Source organism: Schistocerca cancellata, chromosome 3 (assembly GCF_023864275.1).
Source record: "Schistocerca cancellata isolate TAMUIC-IGC-003103 chromosome 3, iqSchCanc2.1, whole genome shotgun sequence".
Taxonomy (NCBI): Eukaryota; Metazoa; Arthropoda; class Insecta; order Orthoptera; family Acrididae; genus Schistocerca; species Schistocerca cancellata.
The window spans coordinates 133,398,036-133,417,660 of NC_064628.1; the positions used below are offsets into that span (position 1 = coordinate 133,398,036).

General features: G+C 38.9%; 1 protein-coding gene across 1 annotated transcript in view; it reads left to right on the forward strand.

Annotated features, from left to right (window-relative positions):
- The window catches only part of LOC126176162 (putative fatty acyl-CoA reductase CG5065), a 184,522-nt gene that overhangs the window by 76,452 nt on the left and 88,445 nt on the right, over positions 1 to 19,625 (forward strand). The window contains exons 4-5 of the mRNA XM_049923303.1: positions 10,854 to 10,963; positions 19,227 to 19,411. Of these exons, the coding sequence (XP_049779260.1) occupies positions 10,854 to 10,963; positions 19,227 to 19,411 (295 nt within the window). The remainder of the gene's footprint in view (positions 1 to 10,853; positions 10,964 to 19,226; positions 19,412 to 19,625) is intronic.

The window sequence follows — 19,625 nt, forward strand, 5'->3', positions numbered from 1 at the left end:
TCTTAAAACACCTTCAGTGGTTTGCGGTGTTTGGTCTTACTTTGAGCCTAATGAAATCTAACTTTTGTAATTTGCTGTAGGAGTGAAATGTCAACTGCCAATGTAAATACTGCTGCTCAGTTTCTTAAGTACCATTCACTCATCACATTATGGTATACTGTTAAGTGACCACTTCAGTTGCCTCTCCCTCCTTGAGCTTTGCAGTGGCTAGGTGCAGAGTATTTAATTTCATTGTGGTACTCTTCCAGTTGCTTTGCTTCCAGGTGGTTAGTAGCTTACTGCAATGTTGATGTCTCTACTAGTAATGTTGTGTTAAGGACTCTCTGAAATGGTGTGAATGACTCAGTTAATGTAAGCTTTTTGTCGGTTAGAGGGTGAAACCTCCTCAAAAGTACTTTCCTTGTGTGTAATGGGTACTATAACATTTCAGAATGCTGGGTCTGCATCTACATTTATACTATGAAAACCACTGTGAAGTGCATGGAAGAGAGTACATTCCACTGTATCATTTGTTAGGGTTTCTTCCCGTTCCATTCACATATGGAGCACGGGGAAAATGATCGTTTGAATGCTGCTGTGCATGCAGTAATTATTCCAGTCTTATCCTCATGATCCATATGTGAGTGATATGTAGGTAGTTGTAGTATATTCCTAGAGTCATCATTTAAACCTGGTTCTTGAAACATTGTTAATAGATTTTCTTGGGATATTTAACATCTGTCTTCAAGAGTCTTCCAGCTCAGTTCCTTCAGTATCTCTGTTACACTCTCCCATGGATTAAACAAACTTGCGACCATTTGCACTGCCCTTCTCTGTGTATGTTCAGTATCCCCTGTTACTCCTGTCTCACATGCTGGATGGATGAGTAATTTGTAAGCAATCTCCTTTGTAGATTGAGTGCGCTTCCCTATTCTTTACCAATAAACCAAACTCTGCCACCTGCTTTACCCACAACTGAACCTATGGGATCATTCTATTTCATAGCCCTACAAAGTGTTACATCCAGGTATTTGTATGAGTTGGCCAATTCCAGCAGTGACTCATTAGAATTATAGTCATAGGATGCTATGTTTTCTCATTGTGTAAAGTTTAAAATTTTACATTTCTGAACATTTAAAGCATGTTGCCAATCTCTGCACCACTTTGAAGACTTAACAAGATCTGACTGAATATTTACGCAGCTTCTTTCAGATAGTATTGCATTATAGATAACTGCACCAACTGGAAAAAGCCTGATTTTATTACTAATATTGTCTGCAAGGCCACTAATATACAACTTGAGCACCAAGTGTCCCAACACACTTCCCTAGGGCATGCTCAAAGTTACTTCCACATCCTATGATGACTTTCCATCCAAGATAATGTGTTGCTTCCTCCCTACCAATAAATCGTCAATCCAGTCACAAATTTCACTTGATGCCCAATTTGACAATTAGTGTAGGTGTGGTACTGAGTCAAATGCTTTTTGGAAATCAAGAAATACTGCATCCACCTGACTGCCTTGACCCAAAGCTTTCAGTATGTCACGTGAGAAAAGTGCGAGCTGGGTTTCACATGATCAATGTTTTAGGAATCCCTGCTGGCTGGCATTGATGAGGTCATTCTGTTCAAGATACCTCATTATATTTGAGCTCAGAATATGTTCTAAATTTCTACAACAAAATGATGTCAAGGTTATTCGACAGTAGTTTTGAGGATCACTTCTACTACTTGTACTTCTACTACTTGTAGATGGATGAGACCTGTGCTTTTTTCCAAGAAATGGGCACTTTTTTTGTTCAAGGGATCTTCAATAGAAGAGGTGCTAATTAAGTAGCAAATTCAGTATAAAATCTGACAGTGATTCCATCAGGCCCTGGAGCTTTGCTCAGTTTTAAAGATTTCAGCTGTTTCTCAACACCATTGACACTAATACTTATATCATTCATCTTTTCAGTGGTACGAGGACTGAATTGGAGCAGTTCTCCTAGAATTTCCTTTGTAAAGAAACATTTAAAAAGAGTGTTAAGCATTTCAGTGTTTGCTTTTCTACCCACAATTTCAGTTCCTTTCTCATTTGCTAGAGACTGGACGCTAACTTTAGTGCTTTATTACAGTAGTATTTAATTAGGGAGTGCTACTCTCACAATCTTTCTTTGTTAACTGGGAGTTTTAATATTTTTTTAAAGAGGGAGTTTTAATTAGTGGGTTTCACAGTGTTTCTAAGAGTGGCTAGGGAGAGATAAAGCATTCTCCATAAATAACCAGTGACAAACCTATTACAGATGAGTTGTGACAGGTGCCCTAGAGCCTGCCAATCAGTGAGTGTTTCACTTCAGTTGTTATTCATCCCATCAGCACATAGCACTCCATGATGTTAAGTGAGGTTTTCTTATAGACTTTTTACATCCTCATGATCTGGGTGGTTAAGACAACAGCTCTGTCCTCTGTAACATGTAATATCCCACTGTCAAACCTGACAGTATTCCTGAAACATTCCCAGAGCTGAAAGCTATAGAGATTTGGCAGCAATCGCCAATCCCCAGCTTGAGAGCAGCATGATCACCAAACCTGAGCAAAGGAACTGAAGCAAGTTAATGGGTAATTACTGGTTTCCTTTATTGCCCATTTCTCTTTACAGCCTAAGTTAAAATTTCACTGATAATTTCAATGAATTTTGTGTCTTGTGTAGACACATGCTGTTTGTTGGTCAGAGCTGGTATCTACTTTCTTCAGTGTTTACACAAGCATTTAGATATGACCAAATAATTACGCTCTTGTTTGCCCTCCTTGGGTTCAGCGTTTATAGTGGTTAAACATTATCAACATTCTCATTCTATCACCAACATTTCATGCAAAATATGCAGAATGTAATGAGGTTTTGTTGCATTACTGTACAACTGAACTTGAGGAGTATGCAAAGGACCTATCCCACTGTTAGTACATTCCAATTCTTTTTGTCAATGGAACATGCTCCAAGTACTTTTGGATTTGATTTTGCAACAACTTCAACTATTGTGCAGTGTGTTGGTTTCCAGTGACTACATCCTGCATCAACTAAGAAACAACACTGAGAACTACTCCCCCAATCTCTATTACTGTTTTCAGCTTTCCATGCATGAGAGTTGTGACTGACATGGATTCTATATTAGGTAAATGGTGATTTGTCTGTAAACAAAAAATGCGGAATCAGTTTTGATGAAATTTATTTGCAACGGCAGAATCTTTCTGACATTATCTGCATTAGGTACAAAAATGATACCTATTGATGCGACATGAAAATTTATGCTGGATCAGGACTCGAACCCAGATTTCCCACTTGTCAGGAGTGGCCATCTTAACCACTTTGACTAGCTGAGCACACTTACAGTACCAACCCAGACTTCCATATGCCACACAGTCTACGACCCCATCACTTGCAACTTTATAAGTTTTACAAGCCTCAAAAGGCAAAATGACAATTGTAATACTAACATTGAATATTTTTGTCTCCTTGAAACCCTGTGGCAGGAATCCAGGTAACGTTGTGAGTGATGGGCTCATAGGCAATATGACATATGGAAATTTGGGTCAATCCTGATAATGTGATCAGATAACCAGAGTGGTTAAGGCAACCACTCACTACATGTGCACTTGCCAGATGCAAGTCTTTTGATTTGACGCCACTTTTGTGACTTGCACATTGATGGGGATGAAATGATGATGATTAGGACAACACAACAGCCAGTCCTTGAGCAGAGAAAATCTCCAACCCAGTCGGGAATTGAACCCGGGCCCTTAGGATTGACATTCTCTCACGCTGACCACTCAGCTACTGGAGGCAGATGATTGACAAATTATCCAACTGCAGTCTAGGTAATGCTGTTACTCTCTAGTAAAAGAAGCTTTGCTTCTTACATCAAATTGCCTGTCCCTCAATATTAGCAAGACTCAGTTCATTCAGTCTCACACAGAAAACAAAAAGCAGGAAGCTGTTGAAATAAAATGTGGTGACAGAAATATTGATAGTGAATCTTCAAAATTTCTGGAATTGCATATTAAAAACAGGATGAACTGGTCAGTTCATATCCTCGATCTATGTAAAATACTGAATTTGGTGGCATTTGCCATTTGCTTGATTACATCTGTTTGTGATTTGGAAATAATGAAAGCTGCATACATTGGATATTTTCATTCACTAATAATATATGTCCCCACATTATGGGGAAACCAATCATGAGCAAATATAGTCTTTATATCTCAGAACGGGATAATGAGAATTATAAACAGAGTCCACCCTTGATTATATAGCATAAATTAATTCAAACAGCTGGGGGTTCTCACTGTACTTACCAGTAAATTTTTTCACTTACATGCTTTATCAATAAGCTTAGTACAATTTACAAAACAAACAGTGCATTTCATGATAGTGATACAAGAAATAAACAAGATCTCATTGTGGTACAGAAAGGAGTACATTACTGGAACATAAAGGTGCACAATAAACTCCCAGTTCTTGTCAAAGCAGGCATTGCTTTATTAGGGATCTGACTAAATACTGAAAACAGCTTTATCTTTTGGATAACTCTTTCAGTTCCTTAAAGGAATTCATGACAGTGTGAAATACTTTATAAACTGCATGTGATTTTAAGCATTACTATATGAACTTATCAGGTAGCACTAGTATCTCACTTATTGACACAAAATTTTATATATGAATTAGATTGTAAGCCTTATAATTTGTTTGTGTAACTATTATTATTGCAGTTATCTGAGTTATTATCTGAGCAGTTGCACCTCACTTTTCTTGTATCTCTCTATACATTATTAAGATTGTAAGCCTTATCACTATTTACATAACATTGCTACTGACACTTTCTATTTCCTGGCAATGCACTATCATCATGGCTTCATAAAAAATTGAAAATAAATAAATAAAAATAATAAATCACCCTGTCATTCAGTTACAATGTGGATACTAAAAACGAACTGCATTTACAAAACAAGTTTGGAACTCCCCAATATCACCATTTTGTGATTTAGTCTTCATGAGGAAATTGTTTTTGGTATTCACAAAGTTAAGCTATAACATTTTTATTGCAGTGGCAGTAGACATACTCTGTAGCAGCAAATGTAAAAAATTGTGAGCATTGCAGCATAGTTATAAAATATACTCTTTTTATTTTATTTTTATTTATTTATTATTTGTCATTAGCCAACATGTGTTGAAATAGACAGTTTTGACATTACATTTGATAGTGAATCTAAAATTGGGAAACTATGTACATTCAGATTACATTACATGAAGATAAAGAGTTATCCTCTACATTATAATTCCTTAACATCATAGTTACTCTCTACTACATTCCAATTCCTTAACATCGTAGTTACTCTCTATTACATTCCAATTCCTTTACATCATAGTTACTCTCACTCTCTACTACATTCCAATGCCTTTACATCATAGATACACTTATCAGCTAACAATTTATGCAGCTGCTTCTTGAAGGCATCATCTTGTAGGTCTTTCAGTGATGGTGGTAACTTGTTATATAATTTTAATCCTGTTTGTTTAAAGCTACTTTGGACCTTAGACAGCCTAGTAAGGTTACATCAAGATTGTTTTTATATCTGGTATCATGTGAATGAACATCTGTTCTGAAAGGTAAGGTATGTATTTGTTTTTTTATGGAAAGAAGACACGTTTTTATATACAGAGAAGGTAATGTTAAGATGTTAAGTTCCTTAAAGTGCTTTCGACATGATTCTTGGCTTATAATACCTGTAATTGCTCTAATTGCTTTCTTCTGCCACATCAACACTGTCTGAGCACCAGATGAGTTGCCCCATAATTTTATTCCGTACTGTAAGTGAGATTCGAAGAAGGCATAATAAGAAGATAAAAGTTGTTTTCTGCTAACTTATGTTTTTAGCTTCCTTAACAAAAAGACTACTCTAGATAGTCTGGTACATAACAGTTCCGTGTGGGTGTTCCATGTTAATTTCGGGTCCAGGTGGATTCTTAGAAGTCTTACAGAGTCAGACTCATTTAATTTTTCCTGTAGATCATGCAAGAAGAAATACATAGTTTCAGTCTTGCTACTGTTGAGTATCAGCTTGTTACTGTGGAGCCATATGGCAGACTTTTCAAGCATTACTTTTGTTTGTATCTTCACTTCCTCCAATTTGTTATCTGAGGTAATCAGGGTTGTGTCGTAAGCATATATTATTGACTTGTGAAGCATGAAAGTAGGCAAATCATTCATGTATACCAGGAAGTGAAGAGGTCCAAGCACTGAGCCTTGTGGCACGCCTCTTACAACTGGTAGGGCATTTGATTGCTGGCTATTTACTATAACTACCTGAGTTCTGTTTGTCAGGTATGATCTGATTAGTGCCAGTTTGTTATTTTTGACACCATAGTACCATAGTACTCTAGTTTATTTATTAGTATTTCATGGGATACAGTATCAAATGCTTTACTCAGATCTAGTAGTACAGCACAAGTGATGGAATTGTTCTCGAAGCCATCAAGTATGTCTGTCACAAGAGTTTCTACTGCATTTATTGTAGACAATTCTGGCCTAAAACCAAAGAGCGAGGAGGAAAAAAGATTTTGTTCAGCAAAGTAGTTGCAAAGTTGTGTTTTAATGCAGCATTCTATTATCTTGGATAATATAGGTATGAGGGATATTGGACAGTAACTTTCAGGTTTATTTTTTTCTCCTTTTTTATAGATTGGATAACAATAGTAGCCTTCAGGACCTCAGGAAATTTTCCAGCTGTAAAAGTACTATTGATCAGAACAGTAAGAGGGGCAACAATAATGTCAATTATTTGTTTCAAGATGGTGTTGGAGATGCCATAGCGATCTTCACTGTATGAGCCATGTAGGTTTGTGACAACTTTGTATACAGTTTGGCAGGTCACCTGTTTCTGTTTAAAGGATAAGTTATTTTGGTCAGGAATGTTGTAGGTAAAACTTTCAGAAGTTGCATCATCTGGTGCAGAGGTAGCAGTAGCTTCGAACGTAGTACTGGTAACAAAAAATTCATTTAATTTTTCTGGCACTGTTGGAATTTCTTGTCTGTTTTTATGCTTCCCTGCTATTTTGTTTATTACCTGCCAGGCTGCTTTGCATTTGTTGCTGGAGTTTTCAATGAAAGCATCATTGGCTCTCTGCTTTGCTGTCTGTATTTCAGTCCTATAATTCTTCCTGGCTTCTTTATACCTCTGCTTCGATTCTAGGTTACCAGTTTTAGCCATTTTATGTAGGGCAATAAGTGTGTTTCTCAGGTCATGCAGTTCAGGAGTAAACCAGTTGTGCTTCTTTTTTCTAGTTGGTGCACCATCTATTTTCATCTTTTTGATTATTTGTGGGCAACAGTTTTGAACTAAGCTCGTTAGTATGTTCATGAATAAGTTAAATGCATTATCATTGTTATTACAATTATATACTCTGTCCCACTCAAGTTCTGATAATTTTTGCCTTAACTTTGTAATGTTGTCAGGATATAATAATCTGATCCTCTTAATGTGTTCAGGTAGCTGAGTAGGATAGTTTTCACAGTTGACCATTAGCCATAGGCTGTCATGGTCGGATAATATTGGATTTATCACTCCGTACTGACACTCGTCTTTTGTCAAATTGGAGATTATGTTATCTAGGCAGGCATCTAATCTGGTTGGCTTGTTATTCATACAGTACAAGTTGTTAGACCTTAACATGTTTTGAAAGTGGGTGACAGTTAGTGTTTTTAGTCGTATGTCTATATTAATGTCACCAATGTATGCTATCTTGTGGTGTCTGTATTTTACCAGCAGGTACTTATTTAAAGTCTCCATTTGGTCAATAAACTGATGAATATCAGAGCTAGGAGTGCGATAAATAGAGATGATCACTAATTTAAGTTTGGGAAGCAATAATGTAGCAATTTCAAAAAGTTGCTATTTGCTAAAATGATCGACTTTTTGTGCTACATATTCAATGTTAGAGTTTCTCCTTATAAAAATAGTGACTCCTCCATGACTCCTTTTGGTTCTGCAATATGAGCTTGCTAATTCAAATCCTTCTGGGGTATACAGAGCAATTTCAGCTGGTGTGAGCCATAGTTCATTTACACAGAAAACATGGCATGGGTTTGAACTTAGGAACACATCAATTTCATCTATTTTGTTTTTGATTGATTGTACATTTAGGTGCATAATTAAAGTTCTGTTTTCGAGAAGGATAGGCAAAGAGTTAGATGCTTCTATATTTACAGTTTTTGCGGCACTGGCTGGGGGATGATAGTCCATAAAAAATCTTAACTGCAGCTACTCACATTCTTACTGCTGGTAGATAAGCAAGTGGGAGCTCTATTGTTCCTCATGGCTGTTGATGTGGCTCTATCTGCAGTTCTAGCTGGTGAACTGCTGTTGTCCTCTGTTGAAGGGGCTGCCGTTGTTGATCTTACACAAGGTTCATACCACCCTAGTTCTTGGACTGTCTTTTGGGACTTACTTTTAATTAGTTCACTTATCAGTTTTCCTAATTTGCGCTTTCCTTTACGATTCAAGTGAAGTCCATGTCTGGTGAAGCATGTTCTGTCAAGTGAGCTGACATCTATTAGTTCCACATTACTGAACATCTTACATGTGCTCTTGAGTTTATCATTTATTCTATGAATTTCTTTGTTTATGGGTGAGTATTCAGGCAGGTCGTGTCTGTGGCTAAAGTTCACGAGTATGATATTTGTGTTTGTTAGGAGTAATAGAAGTCTCACAAGCTGTTTAAACATGTACATAGCTCTGTTTTTGAATATGTCATTAGCTCCAGTGCAGATAATTACACGGTCTTGTCCAGTATAGTTATTTTTCACGATGTTTTTCTTTGCTGCCTTGAAATCGGTGCCTGGCTTGATCATACCTGTTACTGCCAATGACTTACTAATGCTTTTAAGTTCTTGAGAGAGTCCCTTGGCTTGGCTGTCCCCATATACATTGATTTTTGATTCGCACTTTTTCACAGTGCGTACTTCATTTTTGTTTACACTTTTTAAGGGTCTTTTTGGGTCATTTGTCGTAGATAGATTTATACTAAAAGTATTATTTGTACTTATTATCAGTCTTTTTGGATGATTTTTCGTCATGAGAACTGTAGTAATGGTATCGTGAGTTTGTTGTGTGTTCACATCCAGGGGTGGGAAAGCATTTTTGTCATTGTTCATTGCACTGCGTTTTTCCTCACACTCGAGAGCACCGAATTTCTTTGTAACACTTAATATGTTTGCACTTTTAATTTTGTTTCACTCAACATTCCATTAATTACAATACAATTTGTAATTCAGATGAGGCAGAATGGCAAGATTCACCATTCTATTTCTTTATACAGGTACTACTGCATTGCTGAGCAAGTGGACAACATGAGTTTCCAATATCTATATTTCAGAAGTTATTAGGGACAGATCATGTTTTCCCCTTGGTTAACAGTATCATTGTTTAATGTACGTCAGTTTCTTCCTTTAACATTGTGTAGCAACATAAGAACTTTCACTTGTCAAATGATAACATGCAGAGACAAAAGCAGCTAGAAATTTGGTTTTATCTATCTGGATTAAAATTAAACACCACAGAGACCCAGCTAACACAGTTCAAAATGGAACAATTAAAATCACCTTCCAAATTACCCCTAGAAATCAAGAAACTTAGGAAAGCCAATTGTGTGCAATTCCATAGGATATTCCAGCATAAAAAAAAAATGATCATGGTCTTCTCACACAAGTTACTGGGCAAATAAGATGAACAGTCTTGCTTCTTTGCAGTATTGCCCCAAGTGATTGACATAGACGCTAGAAAATCATAGTTTCTTTAAATCTGTTGTAAGATATGGAATATTCTTTGGGGGATGCTAGTAGTGTAAATATGTTTTTATTGCTACAAAAAACTACTATTGGAAATAAGTATAATATTATGCCTATAGATTCATGCATAGGCATTTATGGATCAAAATATTAGGTATATTAACTATGTCATATATATACACTTATAAACTGTTTACAACAATATGTAAAAGTACAGACTTATTTATAGGTAACCTTATTTAACAAGCATATGATATTAGAGACAAACGAAAAATTCATGTTGCTTTCTCGTAGATTACAACTATTTCCAGGCCATTCAGTACTGAACTGTGAGAATTTAAATTATAAAGTGAAAAACTAGATTTGCTGAAAAGAAAACTACATGCCATCCTCACACAAAAATATTATTATTTAGTAATAGAATTTTTAAATGATGATAAAAATGTCTTTGTAAAGTAATTTTATAAACATATAATGATGGTGGCAAAGTAAGATTAATTTACATTTTGTTGATGCTTTGTATGTCTGAATTATATTACTTACATCACAGGTCTCCTGTACATTAAAGTTGCTTATCTGTAATGAGACAATAACATTTTGAATCTGGTTCTGATTATGATACTCTATCTTAAAGTTAGTTTCCTTACATCCAACTACAAGTACTGAATGAAATATTAGGACTGAACACATGTTAAAAGACATATATGGCAGTGACTGTTTCACTTTTTTCCATTACTATGTGGAAAGCATGGTACTTGGGGTAGTAGTTACGTATAACAACAACTAATATGTTGTATGATTCTATACAAATATATTTTATTGTCCTACAAGGTACAAAGCATTTTGTCACAAACATTGATCAGAGCAAACTAACTGCAGGCCCAGAGAGGTTAGTTGAGCTACCTCAGGATAGAAATATTGTTCCAGGCGACTCTATTGAGTCACATCCTCACAACTATGTGCCGATAAGAGTAATATCTGGATAACTCATGAAATGTAGTGTGGAACAAAATGTCCAACTAACTAATATAAAACATAAATGATTTGTTTCAGGCTTCTGGGTCCACATCCAAACTGTTATACATACTCCAAAAGACTAGCAGAAAGTCTTGTATATGAAGAATCAAAAAACATGCCAGCTGTTATTTGCCGCCCATCCATAGGTATGTAAATACAATGGTTTATTTACCCATCTTGCCTTTCAGTACTCTATAAATGTACAAAATAAATTTTAAGTGTAATGTAGTTAACTACAGTTTCAAGCATTACACCTTACCGTAATAAAATAGTACTAAATCAAATTTAAGAAGTACTGTGCTAAGTTACAGAAATAAAAAAGCTTTCAAGTAATGGGAAATAAATTCTTATGGCATGACTGGGTGGGATCCCCTCAAGATGGATGTTTGGTTGCATGTTTACATGTTCTGCCAGTGGATGCCCTTTTGGCAACTTGTGTGTCCTTAACCTACATCAATAACCATACCGGGGAAGGGGACCTATAGTTTAACACGGAGTCCAAACCAAGTGCCATTCCCGCATATCTTCACTTCATTGAGAGGTGAAGGCTAGAGTAAAGGCAGCATGAAAAATTCTGTTGCATTACCCATGTTCGAACCTGCATCCTTAAGGTCTCCAGGATCACAGTTTACCACTATACCACCAAACCCTGACTTTCAAAGAATATGAGAACAGCTCTTCAGACTTTCCCGGCGATCTAATGACATCTGTGCTTCTTGGGTTGTCGGGTGCACCCAAATGCATCATCTTGCCAGTCTGCAAAGTTTGACCACATGAGCAAGAAAGCACAGCAGATGGAGGAGACTCATAGTGAGATGAACCTAAGTGGCATGCGGTTTATGATGCAACCTTAAAGGTATTCAGCAAGGGTCTCAACTTTGCAGTGACCCATAGAAATGTGCTCATTTCAGGTTTCATCAGTGCAATAGAGCAAGTTGCAACCACACTTCCACCTAATGTGGCAGGGGAAGTTTTCCGAGAGACTTGCAGGGATATCACCAATGCCAGGCCACCAAAATCAAACATCACAACTGAGGAGAGGTGTGCACTCAAGAAGCTCCAGGAAGACAACAGTATTGTAGTACTGCCAGCAGACAAAGGGAATTCTACAGTCATTCTGCAGTGGGTGGATTATGATGAGAAAATACGCCAACTTCTAAGGGACCCTGCATATAGATCTTTGGAGTGTGTCCCCACTGAGAAGGTGGGCAAGAAGACCAGTGCTCTTCTGAAGGAGACAGGGATGCCTGATAGGATCAGAAGACAACTCCGGGCAAAAGCACCAGTACCACTTAGACTATATGGTTTGCCTAAAATACACGAGGAGGGCATGCCTGTATGCCCAATTGTCAGTAATACTGGGGCACCTACGTATGCAACAGCCAAGTACTTGAAAGATCTGCTGTTTCCGTATGTGGGGAAATGTGTTCACCACATCCAAAACTCACAAGACTTCCTGCAACACCTCAAGCAACTATGCATCACAGATTTGGACATCATGTTTAGTTTTGATGTGGTATCACTGTTCACTAGGGTCCCACTGAAAGATTCACTAGAATTGACTGCGGAAAAATTTGATGGTGCTCTGTTGGACCTGTTCAGGCATACACTGACATCCACATATTTCCTGTATGGGAACCAATACTATGAGCAAACTGAAGGGCAAAAGCACCAGTACCACCTAGACTTTATGGTTTGCCTAAAATACACTAGGAGGGCATGCCCCTACACCCAATTGTCAGTAATATTGGGGCACCCATGTAGCTATGGGCAGCCCACAGTCTCCTGTGATTGCCAACATGTTTATGGAGAGATTTGAGGAGAGGGCATTAGAGACAGCCAGATATAAACCCACATGCTTCTTCAGGTATATGGATGACACCTTCATTATCTGGTCTCATGGGAAGGACAGGCTCAATGAGTTCCCTGAAGATCTTAACTCCTGCCACCCAAACATTGAGTTCACCATGGAACTGGAGAAGAATGCCCAGCTGCCGTTTCTGAATTTACTAGTTAAAAGGGAAGCAGATGGATCAATTGGCCACAGTGTGTATTGAAAACCCACACACACTGATTTATGTCTGCAGGTCAGCAGCTGTCACCACCCTGTGCAGAAGAACGGGGTTCTTAAGCCATTGGTCCATAGAGCATGTATCCTGACAGACCAAGAGAGTCTACCAATGGAAATAGAGCATCTTAAAACAGTATTCTGCAAAAATGGATATACTACCAAACAAACTGAGATGGCACTCCAACCATTCACTACACCACAGGATCCAAAAACAGAGCAAGATGAAGCAAAGAATGTGGTCTACCTGCCCTATGCTGGTTCTGTTTTTGCCAGAATCAGTAGGATCCTCTGTAAAAACAACATCAAGTGTGTTTTCTGTCCATCCAGTAAGATCGGGGAACTGGTGGGAAATGTTAAAGACGACCTGAGATTATGGAAAGCAGGCATTTACAATATACCTTGTCAATTTGACATGTCCTACATTGGCCAGATGACAAGATCAGTGGATATCAGGTGCAAGGAACATCAAAGGCACACCCAATTAAGACAGGTGACGAAATCAGCTATTGCTGAACCCTGTCTCGAACTAGATCATGCCATGAATTATGATGAAACCAATATTCTAGCACAGACACACAGATTTTGGGACAGTGTTATACGGGAATTGATAGAGATAAAAGTAACTGATAGTCTAATGAACCGTTTTGTGGCGGCATTCGTAGCGACAAACACTTCGCTGTAGAAATGGCTTACGAAGTCACCGCCACACTTTTAATAGCGGGCCGACCGGTCCGCTGGAACAGTGAACAGAAAGATGAAAACCCAAACACTCTGATTAAATAAAAGTCGGTACTTATCTTTATTAACGAAGATACAGAAACACAGTAGTGAACTCCGTGTCTACAGAAATCTGTCTAGTTCGAGTCGGAGCGGCTAGGTCAGCGTCGGCTGACAACAAACAACAACTCTGCTGTGATGAACACACAACTGACTAGCAAGTACACAAATCGGTGGCGAGTATACCACTGAGCGGCGAATACAGAACTGTCCTAGCGCTCGCGACTCCAGCGCTTAAGAAGCCCGAAGCCAGCGGTGGCGCGCGCAGACTTGCGGCGATTTCCTGTATCGCTGGCGCTGCTTATGCGGACGACGTCCGGACTTTGATGCTGCCAACCTTTTGGCAGCGGGCTTGGTTGGCATTACTGGCTAGGATATAACAAACCACAACATGGGGTACCAGCTAAGCAGAGCCTGGGATCCTGCTCTGAAATTGGAGCAATGGGGACAGCTGCAGCACTCCATGAATAGAAGAACTGAAGGCATGGATATAGAAAACAACCCCAGACAGAGTGCCAGGCTCTCCTGACTGAAGATGTAATGTCCAGGTTTGGGTCCGCCTGGTACGGACCGCAGAGGGAACACCCAGAACAGCAGCAGACCGAAAATGGAATGGCGACACTCCAGAAGACTGCAGTGAGCAGGAGAGGACCACAAGGAGAATGCCTGGCAACTTACACAGAACTCCAAACTCAGCAGGTCCAAGATGGAACACCCAGGAGTGGGTCTGGTGGGCGTGGACCGCAGAGGGAATGCCCAGAACCACAGTGGATGGAAAACGGAACAGCACTGCTCCAGGTCACAGCAAACGGGTGTGGACCGCAGAGGGAACGCTTGCAACTGCCAGAGCTACGTTACTGAAATATTGTGCAAGAACGACGCTGATATCCGGCAGAGCACCCGACAACCCAAGATGTCAATATGAGAATAGCTTTAAATGCTTTCAGATGACAATTTATTGCTAGTTTCAACTTTTGTTTTGTCTTTTGCATTAAAGCCACCAGCCCATTAAACAAAGATCTTTTTATATCAGTTTTGAATTATGATAGGGGTGGGTGATACAAAAATGGCATGGTATTTAGCATACTTTTGTTCTTCATTGTCACCTCACCACAGGGAACTTGCCTAGTTTTGATGACTATGAGTTTTGTTTAAGCAAGCTGGTCAGTATTACCATTTCTCTGTTATTGTAAACCACTATTATACATAATTGTGGAATATTGTGTTCTACAGAGTGCAGGTCTCTTAGCTTAACCACCTGGGCTACAGGGATGGGACAAGCCTTGTTTAAAAAAAACTGCACGTTGTTGGGAAGATTGTCTGTTGAAGCAAAACAGTGACTAGTAATCACTTCCGCAGCACCTATTGCACCCCATTTGAATTAAGCTTGTCCAAACAAAGCAGCTCCAGTGGGTCATGTGGACCACAGATTAATATTAACAACCAACAAACTAAGACATCTCAAACAGAATAGTCCTCCACACCAAACAGCTACTGAAGACAAAACTGCCAATAGCAACAGGACATACGGCGTGCTATCAAAAATTTTCGGGACTGGTGCTGCCATCTGTTGAAAACCTTACCTTTGGGCTAATGGTCACCATCACCCTTGAAGTAGTTCCTATCCGCATGTACACACTGGTCCCAGCGTTTCTACCTCTGGTCAAATGTTTTCTGGAAGTCCTGTTCTTTGAGGGTGTTTATCACTGCCAGCGATGTTTCTTGAATCCTCTCTAGAGTGTCAAACCGACTGCCTTTCAACTTGAGTTTCAGTTTTGGGAATAGTGCAAAGTTGCAAGGTGCCAAATCTGGTGAGTACAGTGGGTGGGGTACAACGACCATGTTATTTTTTGCGAAAAAGGTGCTGGTGAACAAGGATGTGTGACAGGGTGCGTTGTTGTGATGCAGCTGCCAGTTCCCTTGATGCCAAAATTCAGGCCGTCATCGAATGTTATCATCGAGCCCTTGCAAAATGTCACAGTACTATGTGGAATTAATTGTTTGGTTGGGTGGGATGAATTCTTTGTGCAAAATTCCCTTGGTATCAAAGAAAATGATGATCATGCTCTTCGCTTTGCTCTTCACCTGTTTTGCTTTCTTGGGTCTTGGCGAGCCCGAGCTTTTCCACTGGGATGATTGTTGCCTTGTCTCTGGGTCATAACCGTAAATCCAGCTCTAGTCTCAATGATAATCTGTGACAGGAAGGTTGGATCATCAGATGAGGTCTGATGAAGGTCTGTGCTTACTTCAACACGCTGTGCCTTCTGATCGGCAGTCAATATCCTTGGCGCAAATTTTGCAGCGACACGAAACATGACAATTCATCAGTCAACATTTGTTGACATGCCCCATAACCAATACCCACTTCATCCGCAAGGTCTTGAAGGGTTTGACGTCAATAGGCACGAACCAATTGTTGAAGTTTGGCAACAATATCTGGTGCTGTGCGGCTAATGGGCCTTCCAGTGTGAGCATTATCTTCAACGTCTGTACAGCAGGCCCTGAACTGAGCATACCACTCAAATACACATGTACGGCTCATGCTCTGTCCCCCAAACACCTGTTGAATCATTGCAATGGTCTCCATAGCACTTTTCCCGAGATTTGCACAGAATTTGATACACATGTGCTGTTCTGTTCACGGATCCATTGTAAAATCGCCATACACCAAACACAGAGTATTACAGAAATCACTGTGGACACGCAACATGTCCTCCCAGCTGAATGCCACTCCGCACACTGACTCATCAGATATGCAGTTCTCACCACCTAGCGGTGCAAATATCTACTACTCCTACTTTGCAGATGGTGGCACCAGTCCCGAAAATTTGGATTCCACCTTGAATGTATACCAAAAATCTTAATTATAATGAAAAAGGAAGAAAGAGCTTTTCAGAAAGTTTCACCCTTCCATATTCCAAAACCAGTGATTTGATTGAATATATAATCTGTACAACGTCTCTGAAGTGGAACATTACTTTTAGAGTGATCAACAGCCAAACAAGCAAAAAAGACGTTAAAGAGTTAAAAATTAGGTGACTACCTAGTTCTCACTGAATAATACCGTACAACTAGCTGTCTCCTGCCATGATACAGTGAAAGTTAACATGAAGAAACTACAACATGAGTGGTGTGGTGGAGGAGTAGCAGAACAGATACATAAAGGTCACAACAATCTAAGGTACATGAGCATTCTTCTGTACAAGAAGCTACCTGGAAGCTTAAAATCTGTTCAGAAGGGATTCAGGTGCAAATTAAATCAATGCTACAGGAAGATTGTTTTTATTTTTTAGCAGAATTGATGAGCATTAGCATCAAATAGAAATTTTATGTTGCCTGTATATGTAAAATGCTTCTCTACATTTAATTTTTATCTAATTTACTTGTTTTGAGCCACAGAAAGGCGCATCTCACAATTAAAGCTTTCGACCATTAAGGCCTTCATCATCAGTAGATGACACACACACACACACACACACACACACACACACACACACACACACACACACCAGCTTTTCTGAATTGTGCAGGTGGGAACTTTCCTTGCAATACATACTACGTTCCCGTAACCCTCCTGGTCTCAACCTTCGTTAGTCACTGTCCTCACCCATCCAGCCCCTTCCCTGTTCCCATTCCAGCACTACACAGCCATCTTTCCACCATCACACCCAGTCTGTTTATTTCTCTCCTTTGACCCTACTGCCCTTCTTTGAATATGTTCAATGTATCATGTTACTCCTATTTCGTATGGGTCCCACACACTTGAGTAATACTGTAAGAGGGGCTCACAACAGTTTTGTAAAAAGTTATCTTTGTAGACCGACTACATTTTCCCAGTATCATAAAAATGAACTAACGTTTTCAATCTGATTTACCTGCTGTTGAATGCAAGTGATCATTCCATTTCATATCCATATAAATCGTTACATCTAGGTATTTGTGTGTGTTTATTGGTTCCAGTTGTAACTCGTTAATAATTGTAGTCATACTACTTTCTGCATATTGTGAAATGCACACTTTTATATTTCCGTGCATTTAAAGCAAGGGGCTTAGTTTTGAACTGCTTTCATATCTTATAAAGATCTAGGTGAACATTTATATAACTTTTTCCAGACAGTATATTATCATAGATGATTGCACCTGCTGCAAAAAGTCTGAAGTTATTATCAATATTGTCTGCCAGGTCATCAGCAACAACATGAACAGGAAGGGTCCTGAAACACACTTTCCTTGGGCACACCTGAAGTTATATTTACATCTTTTGATGACTTATCCAAAATAGCATGAAGCATCCACCCTACCAAGAAACCCTCAAGCCAGTAACAAATGTTGTTTGATGCCATAAATGTTCATACTTTCATTAATAGGTGTTGGTTTGATAATGTGTCAAATGCTATCCAGAAATCAAGAAACACTGCACCCAGTTGATTGTTTTGAGCCATTGCTTTCAGGATTCGTCAGAGGAAAGTGTGAGTTGGACTTCTCATGATTGATATTTCCAAAATCCATGCTAGTTGGCACAGAGGAGGCCATTCTGTTTGAGACACCTCATTGAAATTGAACTCAGAATATATTCTAAGATTTTGCAAAAGATAAATGTAAATGATACAGTAACGGTAATTTTGTAGAGCACTTCTGCTACCCTTCTTGTAGATAGGTGTGACTGACCTTTACTTTTTCTGTAGATAGGTATGACCTGTGCTTTTTTCCTTCTTTAGAATCAAAAAGGGATATAATGTTTTTCTCTGTGCCTCTGACACTAATGTCTATACCACTCATCTGTGCAGCAGTGAGAGAATTATACTAAGTCAGTACTCCTAGATCCTCTTTTATATAGAAACATTTAAAAATGGAGTTCAACATTTCTGCTTTTCCTTTGCTACCCTCAATTCCAGTTTCTGTGTCATTCATGCATGTCTGAATGTTTACTTTGTTGCCAAGTGGCTTTCCATATGAGAGGAATTTCCTTGGATTTCAGAAAAGGTCTTTAGATAAGATTCTGCTAAATTCATCATTGAAGGCTTCGCACATTGCCGTTTTGACAGCCAGACTTGTTTCGTTTAGCATTTCTCTGTCTGTGACCCTATTCTTTGTTTTGCACCTACTGTGTGGTAGTCACTGTTTCCTTTGAAGTTCCTATACTATGGAGGAACCTTCCCCCCAATAAATTGTTCTGCTGGATACATATCTATCCAGTACCTAGGCAACTATTCTTCTAAACTTGAGCAACAGTTACTCTAGATGCTAAATATTTCAAGTTCCTCCTTCAAAAGACACTACTAACTCTTTAGCTAATTTATTGGACATATCAGTGTTGTTTTTGGTAAGCATTGTTGCTGCAAGTGCTTTGTGACCATTGATACCAGTTTTAATGTAGAATATGGACATAGTAATGTGACATAGTAAGCAACTGTAATAGGAAGAGTGTAAATCAAACATTTGGCAGGTACTATTAGAAATCTAACATTCATGTACCATCAAAAACACTGTACTTAGTGGCTTATTGAATTTTCAAAATTTGCTTCTAACAGTATTGTGCATTTTTTTTCCTAATGTTTCAGTGACACCAGTTTTCAGTGAGCCGTTGACAGGATGGGTAGACAATCTCAATGGTCCTGTTGGTATTCTGATTGGTGCAGGAAAGGGAGTTATTCGCTCCATGCTTTGTGGACCAGATTTTTGTGCTGAAATTATACCTGTTGACATAGCAGTCAATGGAATTATAACAGCTGCATGGGATACAGCAGTCAGAAGGTTAGCTATGAAATGTGAAAATGATTTATAAAATAATACTTGTGTCACTACCCAACTGTTGCCTTAAATTAATGCTTTCATTGGCCTATGAGTTGCAGGGGCCAAACAATCATCCAGCCACTGCTCTTTATTGTATAGCAATTTTTACTTTGAGAACATAGTAGTATTGCGCACTGTCTGCAGCAGATTAGCTGCAGTGTGGAAAC